General features: G+C 37.5%; 1 protein-coding gene across 1 annotated transcript in view; it reads right to left on the bottom strand.

Annotated features, from left to right (window-relative positions):
- LOC126234299 (serine protease snake-like) overlaps positions 1 to 12,411 on the bottom strand; it is an 83,562-nt gene extending 71,151 nt beyond the window's left edge. The window contains exon 1 of the mRNA XM_049942985.1: positions 12,097 to 12,411. Coding sequence (XP_049798942.1) covers positions 12,097 to 12,411 — 315 coding nt within the window. The remainder of the gene's footprint in view (positions 1 to 12,096) is intronic.
- Positions 12,412 to 12,849: the final 438 nt, after the last annotated feature.

The following is a 12,849-nucleotide window of genomic DNA, read 5'->3' as shown; positions in this document are numbered from 1 at the left end:
CTTCAGTTTTAATCTACAGGTCATAACCAATAGATTGTGGTCAGAGTCCACATCTGCCCCTGGAAATGTCTTACAATTTAAAACCTGGTTCCTAAATCTCTGTCTTACCATTATATAATCTATCTGATACCTTTTAGTATCTCCAGGGTTCTTCCATGTATACAACCTTCTTTTATGATTCTTAAACCAAGTGTTAGCTATGATTATGTTGTGCGCTGTGCAAAATTCTACTAGGTGGCTTCCTCTTTCATTTCTTAGCCCCAATCCATATTCACCTACTATGTTTCCTTCTCTCCCTTTTCCTACACTCGAATTCCAGTCACCCATGACTATTAAATTTTCGTCTCCCTTCACAATCTGAATAATTTCTTTTATTTCATCATACATTTCTTCAATTTCTTCGTCATCTGCAGAGCTAGTTGGCATATAAACTTGTACTACTGTGGTAGGTGTGGGCTTTGTGTCTATCTTGGCCACAATAATGCGTTCACCATGCTGTTTGTAGTAGCTTACCCGCATTCCTATTTTCCTATTCATTATTAAACCTACTCCTGCATTACCCCTATTTGATTTTGTGTTTATAACCCTGTAGTCACCTGACCAGAAGTCTTGTTCCTCCTGCCACCGAACTTCACTAATTCCCACTATATGTAACTTCAACCTATCCATTTCCCTTTTTAAATTTTCTAACCTACCTGCCCAATTAAGGGTATATAGATACAAAAATATTATGAACAAATGCCACAGCATAATCCACTAATCACAAATCTATGATAGAGCCCACGCTTTTCACTCATGATAAAATTTTGCAGTTACAGAAAAAAACCATATGTTTATGTTACCTAAGTTTAGTTAAACCAATGGAACTGTTTATAGAACTAACAATAGGAATCTCAAAATCCTCTGTCTACTAAGAAAGCAATTACTTGTATTAATACTACTACAACACAGCTAATGCCAATACTAACAAAACTTCACAAAGTTATCAGCTAAATCCAAAAATTCAAATGGCAACTGGAACTCTCAACAAAGTTAAAACACTGAATGAAAATTTTACTGAAATATTTCACTAGAAACAATAAGAAATGCACTAGGCTTCAAAATGCTGGTGACCTGGTACTCACTCCCCAGCACCTCCTGCAACTGCTGGCCCACACCTCTACTGTGCTAACTACCTAGCAGCAGAACTTTCTTCTTTCTGCTTGACTTTGCAACTAACCAAGGCCTCCTAATTGCTGCATGTTCCCTACTTCTAAAGCAAGAAATTTACTAAACAACTTTAATGCACAGAAAACTCTAAAAAACACAGCAAGTGAACATTTCCATAACTTTGTTGGAGTTATTTTGCCACAAACAGCACAAAACACCACTGAAAACTATTGAATTTAATAACCGCATAACAGTGCGCAAATAACTTTGTCAGTGCTTAGATTTATACCGGCTACAGCTACAACTGCACGCCAAAAAATGTAATAAACACAGTACTGAGACATGACACTTGGATGAATGACTTAAGCACACTCACAAATAACAGACCACTCTAGTCAATAACACAGGAAGAAAGACTGAGATACATGGAACTCCACTAACAACTTATGTTTACAGCAAATGTTAACACTATTAACTTTAAAATAAGTAACTGAAGACAAAAACTTTATAAAATATTGATGAGCAACTTCAATAGCAGTCCAGTGTACATGACGTCACACTTACTTATGTATGACGTTGTATAGATGGTCATGTACAAGTAATCATTTCATTCAGTGTGTATTGTAACTCTTACCTTCAAGTTACTGTCAACTGCAATACAAATTTGTAAAATATAAGAAAAAAGTATTTCATTTCATCAGTTTTTTTGAAACAGAAGACGTACTTAGAAATACATAGGAAAACCTACCTACATGTTTAATACTGTAGTTTTCTATCATACACTCTATTAAATATGAAATAAATAATATCCAAAATTAATAAAAAAAAAACAGAATGTTTTGGTTTGAAGGTTATTATTCAGTATTTAGTCATTAGTATGCTGAAACTAATAGTATAGTTAGGTTTGTTAAAAATATTCTATTTAAAGAAGAGAAATCACAAAATTATTATGTAACAAAGTAGGAAAGACTATCCTTCTCATACCGTCTGTTAAGTATTCCCTGATCTGGAGATCTGGGTGACTTTTATGAACTCTCTCCATTTCCTAAATCTCACCTGTCCTTTCCCTTAAGCACTCTACCTTCCCCTACAACCCTTCTGCCAGAAGAAGGAGCTACTGCCTCTGAAAGTTTCTAAATTTAAATGCCTTTATATGCTTATTACACTCTTTACTTACTAGTGGCCAACTCCTTCTACTCCATTGGCGAATTTTTTAATAGAAACAAAAGATGTATTGTATATATTCATACTATTAGCATTGTTATTTAAAAAGACATGTTCCACATCCACGAGGATCTCAGCACGGATCTATGGAACAAAAACTAATCTACTCTAATCTCTAATCTGCTGCTTAGCAAGTAGATATTTTATTCATCAAGTTAACTTGTATACTAATAATAAATAATAAGTATCTACCACAAACCATACCCAAAGAAATCATTACCTGTGCTATGCATTAATCACATTGACAAAGGATGATTTTCTTTCTCACTTTAATTTAAGCCCTAGAATGTTAATAGAAAATTGGACATTTGTTCACATGTGGCAAAAAAAAAAAAGAGAGAGAGAGAGAGAGAGAGAGAGAGCGTCTTAGGAAACACAAAAAACACACATTTAGAGAAAATTGTCCAATTTTTAGAAGTAGAACATAGCTTAATACAAATTTAAATACACATAAATAGCATTGTCATTCCAGCTTCACTGTTGTTGTTTGTTGTGGTCTTCAGTCCTGAGACTGGTTTGATGCAGCTCTCCATGCTACTCTATCCTGTGCAAGCTTCTTCATCTCCCAGTACCTACTGCAACCTACATCCTTCTGAATCTGCTTAGTGTATTCATCTCTTGGTCTCCCTCTACGATTTTTACTCTCCACGCTGCCCTCCAATGCTAAATTTGTGATCCCTTGATGCCTCAAAACATGTCCTACCAACCGATCCCTTCTTCTAGTCAAGTTGTGCCACAAACTTCTCTTCTCCCCAATCCTATTCAATACCTCCTCATTAGTTACATGATCTACCCACCTTATCTTCAGCATTCTTCTGTAGCACCACATTTCGAAAGCTTCTATTCTCTTCTTGTCCAAACTGGTTATCATCCATGTTTCACTTCCATACATGGCTACACTCCATACAAATACTTTCAGAAACGACTTCCTGACACTTAAATCTATACTCGATGTTAACAAATTTCTCTTCTTCAGAAACACTTTCCTTGCCATTGCCAGTCTACATTTTATATCCTCTCTACTTCGACCATCATCAGTTATTTTACTCCCTAAATAGCAAAACTCCTTTACTACTTTAAGTGTCTCATTTCCTAATCTAATCCCCTCAGCATCACCCGATTTAATTTGACTACATTCCATTATCCTCGTTTTGCTTTTGTTGATGTTCATCTTATATCCTCCTTTGAAGACACTGTCCATTTCATTCAACTGCTCTTCCAAGTCCTTTGCTGTCTCTGACAGAATTACAATGTCATCGGCGAACCTCAAAGTTTTTACTTCTTCTCCATGAATTTTAATACCTACTCCGAATTTTTCTTTTGTTTCCTTTACTGCTTGCTCAATATACAGATTGAATAACATCGGGGAGAGGCTACAACCATGTCTCACTCCTTTCCCAACCACTGCTTCCCTTTCATGCCCCTTGACTCTTATAACTGCCATCTGGTTTCTGTACAAATTGTAAATAGCCTTTCGCTCCCTGTATTTTACCCCTGCCCCCTTCAGAATTTGAAAGAGAGTATTCCAGTTAACGTTGTCAAAAGCTTTCTCTAAGTCTACAAATGCTAGAAACGTAGGTTTGCCTTTTCTTAATCTTTCTTCTAAGATAAGTTGTAAGGTTAGTATTGCCTCACGTGTTCCAACATTTCTACGGAATCCAAACTGATCTTCCCCGAGGTCCGCTTCTACCAGTTTTTCCATTCATCTGTAAAGAATTCGCGTTAGTATTTTGCAGCTGTGACTTATTAAACTGATAGTTCGGTAATTTTCACATCTGTCAACACCTGCTTTCTTTGGTATTGGAATTATTATATTCTTCTTGAAGTCTGTGGGTATTTCGCCGGTCTCATACATCTTGCTCACCAGACGGTAGAGTTTTGTCATGACTGGCTCTCCCAAGGCCATCAGTAGTGCTAATGGAATGTTGTCTACTCCCGGGGCCTTGTTTCGACTCAGGTCTTTCAGTGCTCTGTCAAACTCTTCACGCAGTATCTTATCTCCCATTTCATCTTCATCTACATCCTCTTCCATTTCCATAATACTGTCCTCAAGTACATCGCCCTTGTATAAACCCTCTATATACTCCTTCCACCTTTCTGCCTTCCCTTCTTTGCTTAGAACTGGGTTGCCATCTGAGCTCTTGATATTCATACAAGTCGTTCTCTTATCTCCAAAGGTCTCTTTAATTTTCCTGTAGGCAGTATCTATCTTACCCCTAGTGAGACAAGCCTCTACATCCTTACATTTGTCCTCTAGCCATCCCTGCTTAGCCATTTTGCACTTTCTGTCGATCTCATTTTTGAGACGTTTGTATTCCCTTTGGCCTGCTTCATTTACTGCATTTTTATATTTTCTCCTTTCATCAATGAAATTCAATATTTCTTCTGTTACCCAAGGATTTCTATTAGCCCTCGTCTTTTTACCTACTTGATCCTCTGCTGCCTTCACTACTTCATCCCTCAGAGCTACCCATTCTTCTTCTACTGTATTTCTTTCCCCCATTCCTGTCAATTGTTCCCTTATGCTCTCCCTGAAACTCTCTACAACCTCTGGTTCTTTCAGTTTATCCAGGTCCCATCTCCTTAAATTCCCAGCTTTTTGCAGTTTCTTCAGTTTCAATCTGCAGTTCATAACCAATAGATTGTGGTCAGAATCCACATCTGCCCCTGGAAATGTCTTACAATTTAAAACCTGGTTCCTAAATCTCTGTCTTACCATTATATAATCTATCTGATACCTATTAGTATCTCCAGGGTTCTTCCAGGTATACAACCTTCTTTTATGATTCTTGAACCAAGTGTTAGCTATGATTAAGTTATGCTCTGTGCAAAATTCTACAAGGCGGCTTCCTCTTTCATTTCTTCCCCCCAATCCATATTCACCTACTATGTTTCCTTCTCTCCCTTTTCCTACTGACGAATTCCAGTCACCCATGACTATTAAATTTTCATCTCCCTTCACTACCTGAATAATTTCTTTTATCTCGTCATACATTTCATCAATTTCTTCATCATCTGCAGAGCTAGTTGGCATATAAACTTGTACTACTGTAGTAGGCATGGGCTTTGTGTCTATCTTGGCCACAATAATGCGTTCACTATGCTGTTTGTAGTAACTAACCCACACTCCTATTTTTTTATTCATTATTAAACCTACTCCTGCATTACCCCTATTTGATTTTGTATTTATAACCCTGTAATCACCTGACCAAAAGTCTTGTTCCTCCTGCCACCGAACTTCACTAATTCCCACTATATGTAACTTTAACCTATCCATTTCCCTTTTTAAATTTTCTAACCTACCTGCCCGATTAAGGGATCTGACATTCCACGCTCCGATACGTAGAATGCCAGTTTTCTTTCTCCTGATAACGACGTCCTTTTGAGTAGTCCCCGCCCGGAGATCCGAATGGGGGACTATTTTACCTCCGGAATATTTTACCCAAGAGGACGCCATCATCATTTAATCATACCGTAAAGCTGCATGTCCTCGGGAAAAATTACGGCTGTAGTTTCCCCTTGCTTTCAGCCGTTCGCAGTACCAGCACAGCAAGGCCGTTTTGGTTAATGTTACAAGGCCAGATCAGTCAATCATCCAGACTGTTGCCCCTGCAACTACTGAAAAGGCTGCTGCCCCTCTTCAGGAACCACATGTTTGTCTGGCCTCTCAACAGATACCCCTCCGTTGTGGTTGCACCTACGGTGCGGCCATCTGTGTCGCTGAGGCACGCAAGCCTCCCCACCAACGGCAAGGTCCATGGTTCATGGGGGAAGCTAGCTTCACTACAGGATGCATATTGCCTGCATCATCTCATGATGAGTTTGTTAAGGTAAGGGACAATGCCCGTCTCTTTTTTATTGCCCTGAAATTATTTAATGGAGTGCAAAAAAACTCATCTTCCTTTGTCCTGATGCCAACGCTAGAGAATAAGAACCAAATCTTGTATTCAGTGCATGATACAACCTCCTCCAAAATTTTCAGAGTGTTGCCGGGAATATGACAAATGACTACAGGAGTGGTTGCAGCTCTGTTGCAGGAAATACATTCTTTATTACTGCTAATGGCTGCAGAAAACTTCGGATGTAAGGGCAGGTTATTGTAGGATAGTGACTTCTTAACAGTATCATCAGATCATATGAACTCCCTGTAAAAGTTGTTGTAGCTTTAGCTGTACAATAAAAGACATTTTTAAACTCAAACTGAGTGTAATTTCACAAATTCATAGCTCTATTACATATGACAACAAATGTTCAAGCGGAGCCTTCCACATAGGTAATTGAAAATACTCTTCTTGCAGTATCTGAACACCATGAGTGTTACAAATCAATTTAAATACTTTTCTGAACATTGTATAAATGTCCTTAATACTATAGTGACACAGTCACTACCTCAGTGGTTCCTTGGATGCAATACAGGAGAGTCCATCTTTTATACATATGGTAATTATAGAAAAACTGCATGCATAAATGTCAGAGTTTAACACTGTGTTGACTTTAGAAACAAAGCACAAGCTCAGATTAGGGTAGAATGTGGAAAGGAATGAAACATGGCATTTTTCAAGGAGCCAACCTGTCATTTGACTCAAGAGGCTTAGAACACCACAGGAAAGTCTGACGGGATGGGTGAATGGGACTTTTAAATGCAACAGATCTATTAAAGAGATTGCCTACACTATGGTTATCTATTCTCTTCTGGAGTACTGTCATTCAGTTAGGATCCTTACCAGGCAGGGTTAATGGGGTACCTCAAGAAAGGAATACCCTGAGAAGGTCCATAGAAGGGCAGCACATTTTGTATTATTGAGTAATAAGGGAGAGAGTGTCATAGATACGATACAGGATTTGGGGTGGACATCATTAAAACAAAAGGATTTTCCCATTCTGGTGGAATCTTCTCACTAAATTTCAGTCCCAACTTTCTCCTCTGAATGCAAAATATTTGGTTGATGCCAGCTTACATAGGGAGAAATGATCATCTGCATAAACAGCTACGATCAGCATAAACAGCTATTGGTTAAGAATTTTCAACAGTCAGCAGATATTTCAACTAACCAATTTTAACTCAGTCAATGTGAAATATCAGCTATCTTTATTGCATCAAAATATAACCTGTGCACAAAAATAAACTCCCCTACACACATAACAAAAACTAGTGCTACACTTCTTGATCAGATCTTTGTAAACACTGACATGCACACCTCAGAAAACTTTAATACTGGCTACAGTGACCACAATGCACAGCTACTTGCTGTATGTGGAAGTGTAGATTTGTCTAGGTGTGGAAGTGTTATCTACAAGAGAGAATTCAGTGTGCAAAATATTGAGCACTTCAAACATATGCTAAGTACCCACCCATGGAATAAAATCTACAACAGTTACAACACAGATGAAAAGCTGGATAATTTCTTGAATAATGTTAAGGAATTTCCTCTTTGGTGGCTGTGTGTTAAGAGGTCAATATTAAAATCGCCACACAGAACTATAGTTTTGCAAGTATTTTTAAGTTTCCCTAGTGCAAGGTCAAATTTTTTAAAGAAAATGTTTACATTGCTGTTGGGTGGTCTGTAAACACACATTATTATAGTTTTTCCTGATGTTATTTCAATAGCTGAGGCTTCAAAGTGCTTTTCGCTTCCTAAGTGATTTACGTAGTCTTCTTCTTCTTCTGCTTTTACGGCCTCATTGGACCACTTCAGTCAATCATTTCTGGTCCTCTTCTTTGGTATTTTCCCCTTCCGAGTGGCCCAGTATCTCTTCATTCGTTCCGATGCTTTTCGTCGTTCCTCATCTGTAAATACCCTTTTCATTGTATGTCGTTTGTCAATTTTTGGTTTAAATCTTATTTCTGTGTCCCTCAACTTCTTTAAATTTGGCGTTTTGTTCTGCAAATCATCCAGGGTTATTTCCAGTTCTTCCATATCCTCTCTTATTTCCTTAAGCCATCCTCCTTGTTGTTTCAACTTCCAGAGTTTCTCAATAATTTTCCTTGATAATCTGGTTTCTGGTGTCCTCAGAATGTGACCACAAAAAGAGATCCTTTTCTTTCGTATAGTATCAGTGATGGGCTCCAGTTCTCTGTATACCACTTCATTTGGAACTATCCGCCATTGCCCAGCTTTTTGATATTTCTTATTTATGCATGTTCTAGCAATTCTCCTCTCTACTTTTAAAATTTTGTCAATTCTGTTTTTCTGGGTGACTTTAAAAAGAGTTTCACTTCCGTATGTAACCTCTGGTTGAACCACCGTCTTGTAATGTTTTAATTTTGTTTTAATCGATAGACATTTTTTATTGTACGTAGACCACGTTAGTTTTTGAGCTTTTATCATTTTATTAGTTCTTGCTCGCCATGCAGGTTTCTCGTCCAATTTATGTGTTATAATTTCACCCAGGTATTTAAATTGTTTCACTATTTTAATTTCCCTATTATTCACTGTGATGTGATCTATTACAAGTGGATCCGTTACCATTATTTCAGTCTTTTCAAATGATATTTGGAGTCCTAATTTTTGTGCTATATTTTGTAAGCTTGTTATTTGTTTCGTGGCTTCCTGAATATTATTAGCTAGTAATGCTAGGTCATCAGCAAATCCCAAGCAATTTAGGTTTATTTTATCTTTCTTAGTCCCAATTTTAATATTCATAGGATTTTCCTTGTACCATTCTCTCATTACATATTCAAGAGCACAATTGAATAGCAATGGTGATAAACAATCTCCCTGTCTCAACCCTGTTTTAATCGTAAATGGTTCAGATATTTCTCCTCTAAATTTTACTTTGGATTTGGTGTTTGTTAAGGTTAACTGTATCATTTTTATTAATTTAGGATGAAGTCCAAAATTCCTTAATATTTTCATCATTGAAGATCTATGGATGCAATCATACGCCTTTTTGAAATCTACAAAGGTTATGACTAGTTGTTTTTGCCTTCTTTTGTAGACATCCATAACTAACTTTAGGGTGATTATCTGTTCTGGGCAGCTTCTCCAGGATCTAAATCCTCCTTGATATTCTCCCAGTTCCAGTTCTAGTTGATCTTTACAGCGGTTGTATAGTATTCTTGACATGATCTTATACGTGCAGTCCAAAAGGGAAATTCCTCTATAGTTGTCTGGATTTGATTTTTCTCCTTTCTTATGTAATGGATGTATTATAGCAGTAGTCCAATTTTCTGGTAATTTCTCTTCATTCCAGATTTTTACTATGCATTTGTGTAATGCTATCTTTACTGGTTCTGCTGCATATTTCCAAAGTTCAGCAAACGTTTGATCTTCTCCACTTGCTTTGTAGTTTTTGAGTTCTTTCAAAGCTCTGTAGACCTCATTAATTGTAGGTGGATTTATATTTTCTGCTGGTGTTTTAATTGGGGTTTCTGTGTTTATCTGAAGAAGTTCTGGGGGATCTTCACAATTTAGTAACTTGTTAAATGTTTCTGCTAGAATTTCTGTATTTTTACTATTGCTATGGGCTAGGCTATTATCTTTATCTTTTAACATTAATGTTGGAGGATCATATCTTTGTAATTGTCTGCCAAATATTTTGTAATAGTCTCTTGAGTTTGTTTTTTCACTATTTGTTTCTATCATTAGAAGTATATCTTTTTGGTACTGACGTTTAACTCTCCTTATTATTTTTTGTGTTGTCTTCCTTTGTTTTGTGAGTTCCAAATATGATTTTTCTGTTTTTTCATTTTGATGCCTTAACCAGGCTTGGTGTCGATCCAACACTGCTTCATCACATTCATCGTTCCACCACTGGTGTTTTTTCCTTGGATTTATAGGGGCAACTTGTTCAGCTATTTGTTTCAATTTGGGAATTATTTCTTCCAGATCATCTGTTATTTTTATATCCCTGGTTTGTGCTTCATAATCCTCATTTTGTATCAGTTTATGAGGGTCATAGGTTCTCTTCTTCTTCTGGTGGGATTTTTTCTTTGCTAATGGGGTTAATTTAATTTTAATTTTTATCATGTAATGATCTGATCCGGTATCTGTCCCTCTCAGTACTTTCACATTGTAAATTTCCTTGTGGTAATTCTTATCCATGCAGACATGGTCCAGTTGCCATTCTCCTTTTTTCCAGTCTGGATGTTTCCAAGTTTTAAGTTTACTTGGTCTTCTCTTAAAATACGTCGACTTTGAGATCATGTCATGGTTTCTGCAAAATTCCACTAGTCTTATGCCATTTTTGTTTGTTCTTCTTTGTGCTGTCCATTTCCCTATTATGTCTCTATATCTCTTTTCCCTTCCTAACTGGGCATTGAAGTCTCCAATTAAAATTTTGATGTGATTTTTATTAATGTTATTCGTCGTTTGATCTAAGAGCTCCCAAAATTTTTCTACCTCTTCTCTGTGTTCTTTTTTATTATTTTTATCATTTGTCGGGGCATGGGCATTTATTATTGTGTACATTTTATTTGCAGCTTTTAGAGTTAATGTTGAGAGCCTGGGAGATTGTGCTTTAAATTCTATTATGGACTCTATTATTTTCAGACTCACCACGAATCCTGTTCCAAATTGTGGACACTGTTTCATGACTCTTTTTCCTGGTATTCCCTTATAAATCCTATATCCTTGTGATTCTATCGGCTCCTGATCAGTATTTCTCATTTCTTGAAGTCCGGTTATGAGAATCCCCTTGCGATCCATTTCATCCGTCAGAATTTTGAGTTTGCCTGGTTGTATGAGGGAATTTATATTGTGTGTCGCAATGTAGTTTATTTGTCTTGTCTTGAGTTTTGGTCGTCTGTCCGTTTTGGGTATTTTCAGATGCTCCGACTCATCCAAGTTATCTTTCAGGTGACTGCCCACCGTATCCGAGTGCAGTCTTCCTTGGTTATTGCCAAGCGGTGGATTATTCCTTGAAAGATTTCCTTCCATGTTTGACTTTCAAAGGTAGTCAACCTTGTATGGAGCAAGCTCCGAGTTACAACTGCGGTTGTTAGCCGTAGAGGTTGTTTAGTGTTTGGTCCGCGAGAGCTATTTTATTTCGCTCAAGTCCGCCGGTAAACCGGTGAGGACCCCCCTATCCGCCACCTGGGACGCGCCACGTCGGAGTATCACCTCTCCGCCTGCTATGACACCGTAGTAGGTTCGTGGTTTACGTAGTCTATTATCTTATAGTCTATGTTTTCTTTTACATAAATGCAGCTTCCTCCAAGATTTGATATTTATCTGCAAAAGTAGTTTGCCAGAATGAAACCGGTAATGTTTGAATACTGTAAATGGTCCTTCTCTAGCCAGTGCTCACAAAAACATAAAACTGATACCTCCTTCCACTCATTCCTAAGAAGCACATTTATTTCATCAAGTTTGTTTGGTAGGGACTGTACGTTTTGGTGAATGACTTTTAAAGTATATGTATAAGTTTGTTCTGTAACACATTCCCCTGTGGCACCCTCAGCTACTCTAAAAAACGTCCACTTGTCCCTTTGTGTGTGTTTCTTCCCAGCCATTTATCTAATGTGTTTTGGACCATTTTTGTGTTATTCGTTCTTTCCTTGGGTTTCATCCTTCCTTGTGAGTCAATTTGGACCCATTTAACATGTTCTGCTTTGTTTTTTGAGCTTTCATTGCCTGTCATGAGCCAATTATCCAACATACTGGTAAGTTTTCTAGTGTAATGCTTTACAAAATTATATATTTTCTCTGTTAGGTATTGTTTACCAGCATAGTTCAGATGAAGTCCGTGTCTGGTGTGCATGGATTTTTCAAGAGTGCTTACATCTATTACATTTGCATGCTCAAATTTTCCACAAACATCCTTTATGTCAGAGGTTATCTTAATCACTAATTGATTCACACATGACCAGGAAGGTAGGTCATGCCTCTGTGTTTGGTTAATAACTAACACATTCGTGTGGACTGTCTGCTGCAGTACACATTTAAGAGCTATTTTTATTTCGTTGGCTTGATCCCTTGCAACATCGTTCGCACCTCCAAAAATTACCACGTAGTCTGATGGTCCAAAGTTTTTACAAGAGTTTTCAATTGGTTTTGTTACTTCCGAAAAACGAGCTCCTGGTTTCACGAAACCCATGACATTGTAGCTTGGTAAAAGGCTTGACACTCTTTCTGCAATTTGATGACCGTGACTGTCGGCGAGTATAAGGGCCTGTCGATCTTTTTTGCAGTCTCAGCTGGTCTATATTGTTTTGTTCTGCGTTGTTTATCATAGCGGTACCCGAAATGCATGTTTCTGTATATTTTTTATTGTTTGAAACAGATGGGCATTTTTGGGTGATGCTATTTATTGACATACCGCGATCTGGGCAGTTTTCACTACACAACACCGACTGTTCTTTACTGCTTGAACAAAGTGAACGTTTTTAGTTATAATATTTGCGGTCTTAGCTTGGGAAATGTAGTTTTGTGCAAGACTTACATTCAGGTTAGATTTTGAACTCGTTTTCCCTATGTGGACTCTGTTCTTCTGATCGTTGGTTACGTTGCAGTTGGCAGGTTGCTTGAGGTTATG

This window comes from Schistocerca nitens, chromosome 2 (assembly GCF_023898315.1).
Source record: "Schistocerca nitens isolate TAMUIC-IGC-003100 chromosome 2, iqSchNite1.1, whole genome shotgun sequence".
In the NCBI taxonomy this organism is placed as follows: Eukaryota; Metazoa; Arthropoda; class Insecta; order Orthoptera; family Acrididae; genus Schistocerca; species Schistocerca nitens.
This window is presented reverse-complemented; position numbering and strand designations above follow the sequence as displayed.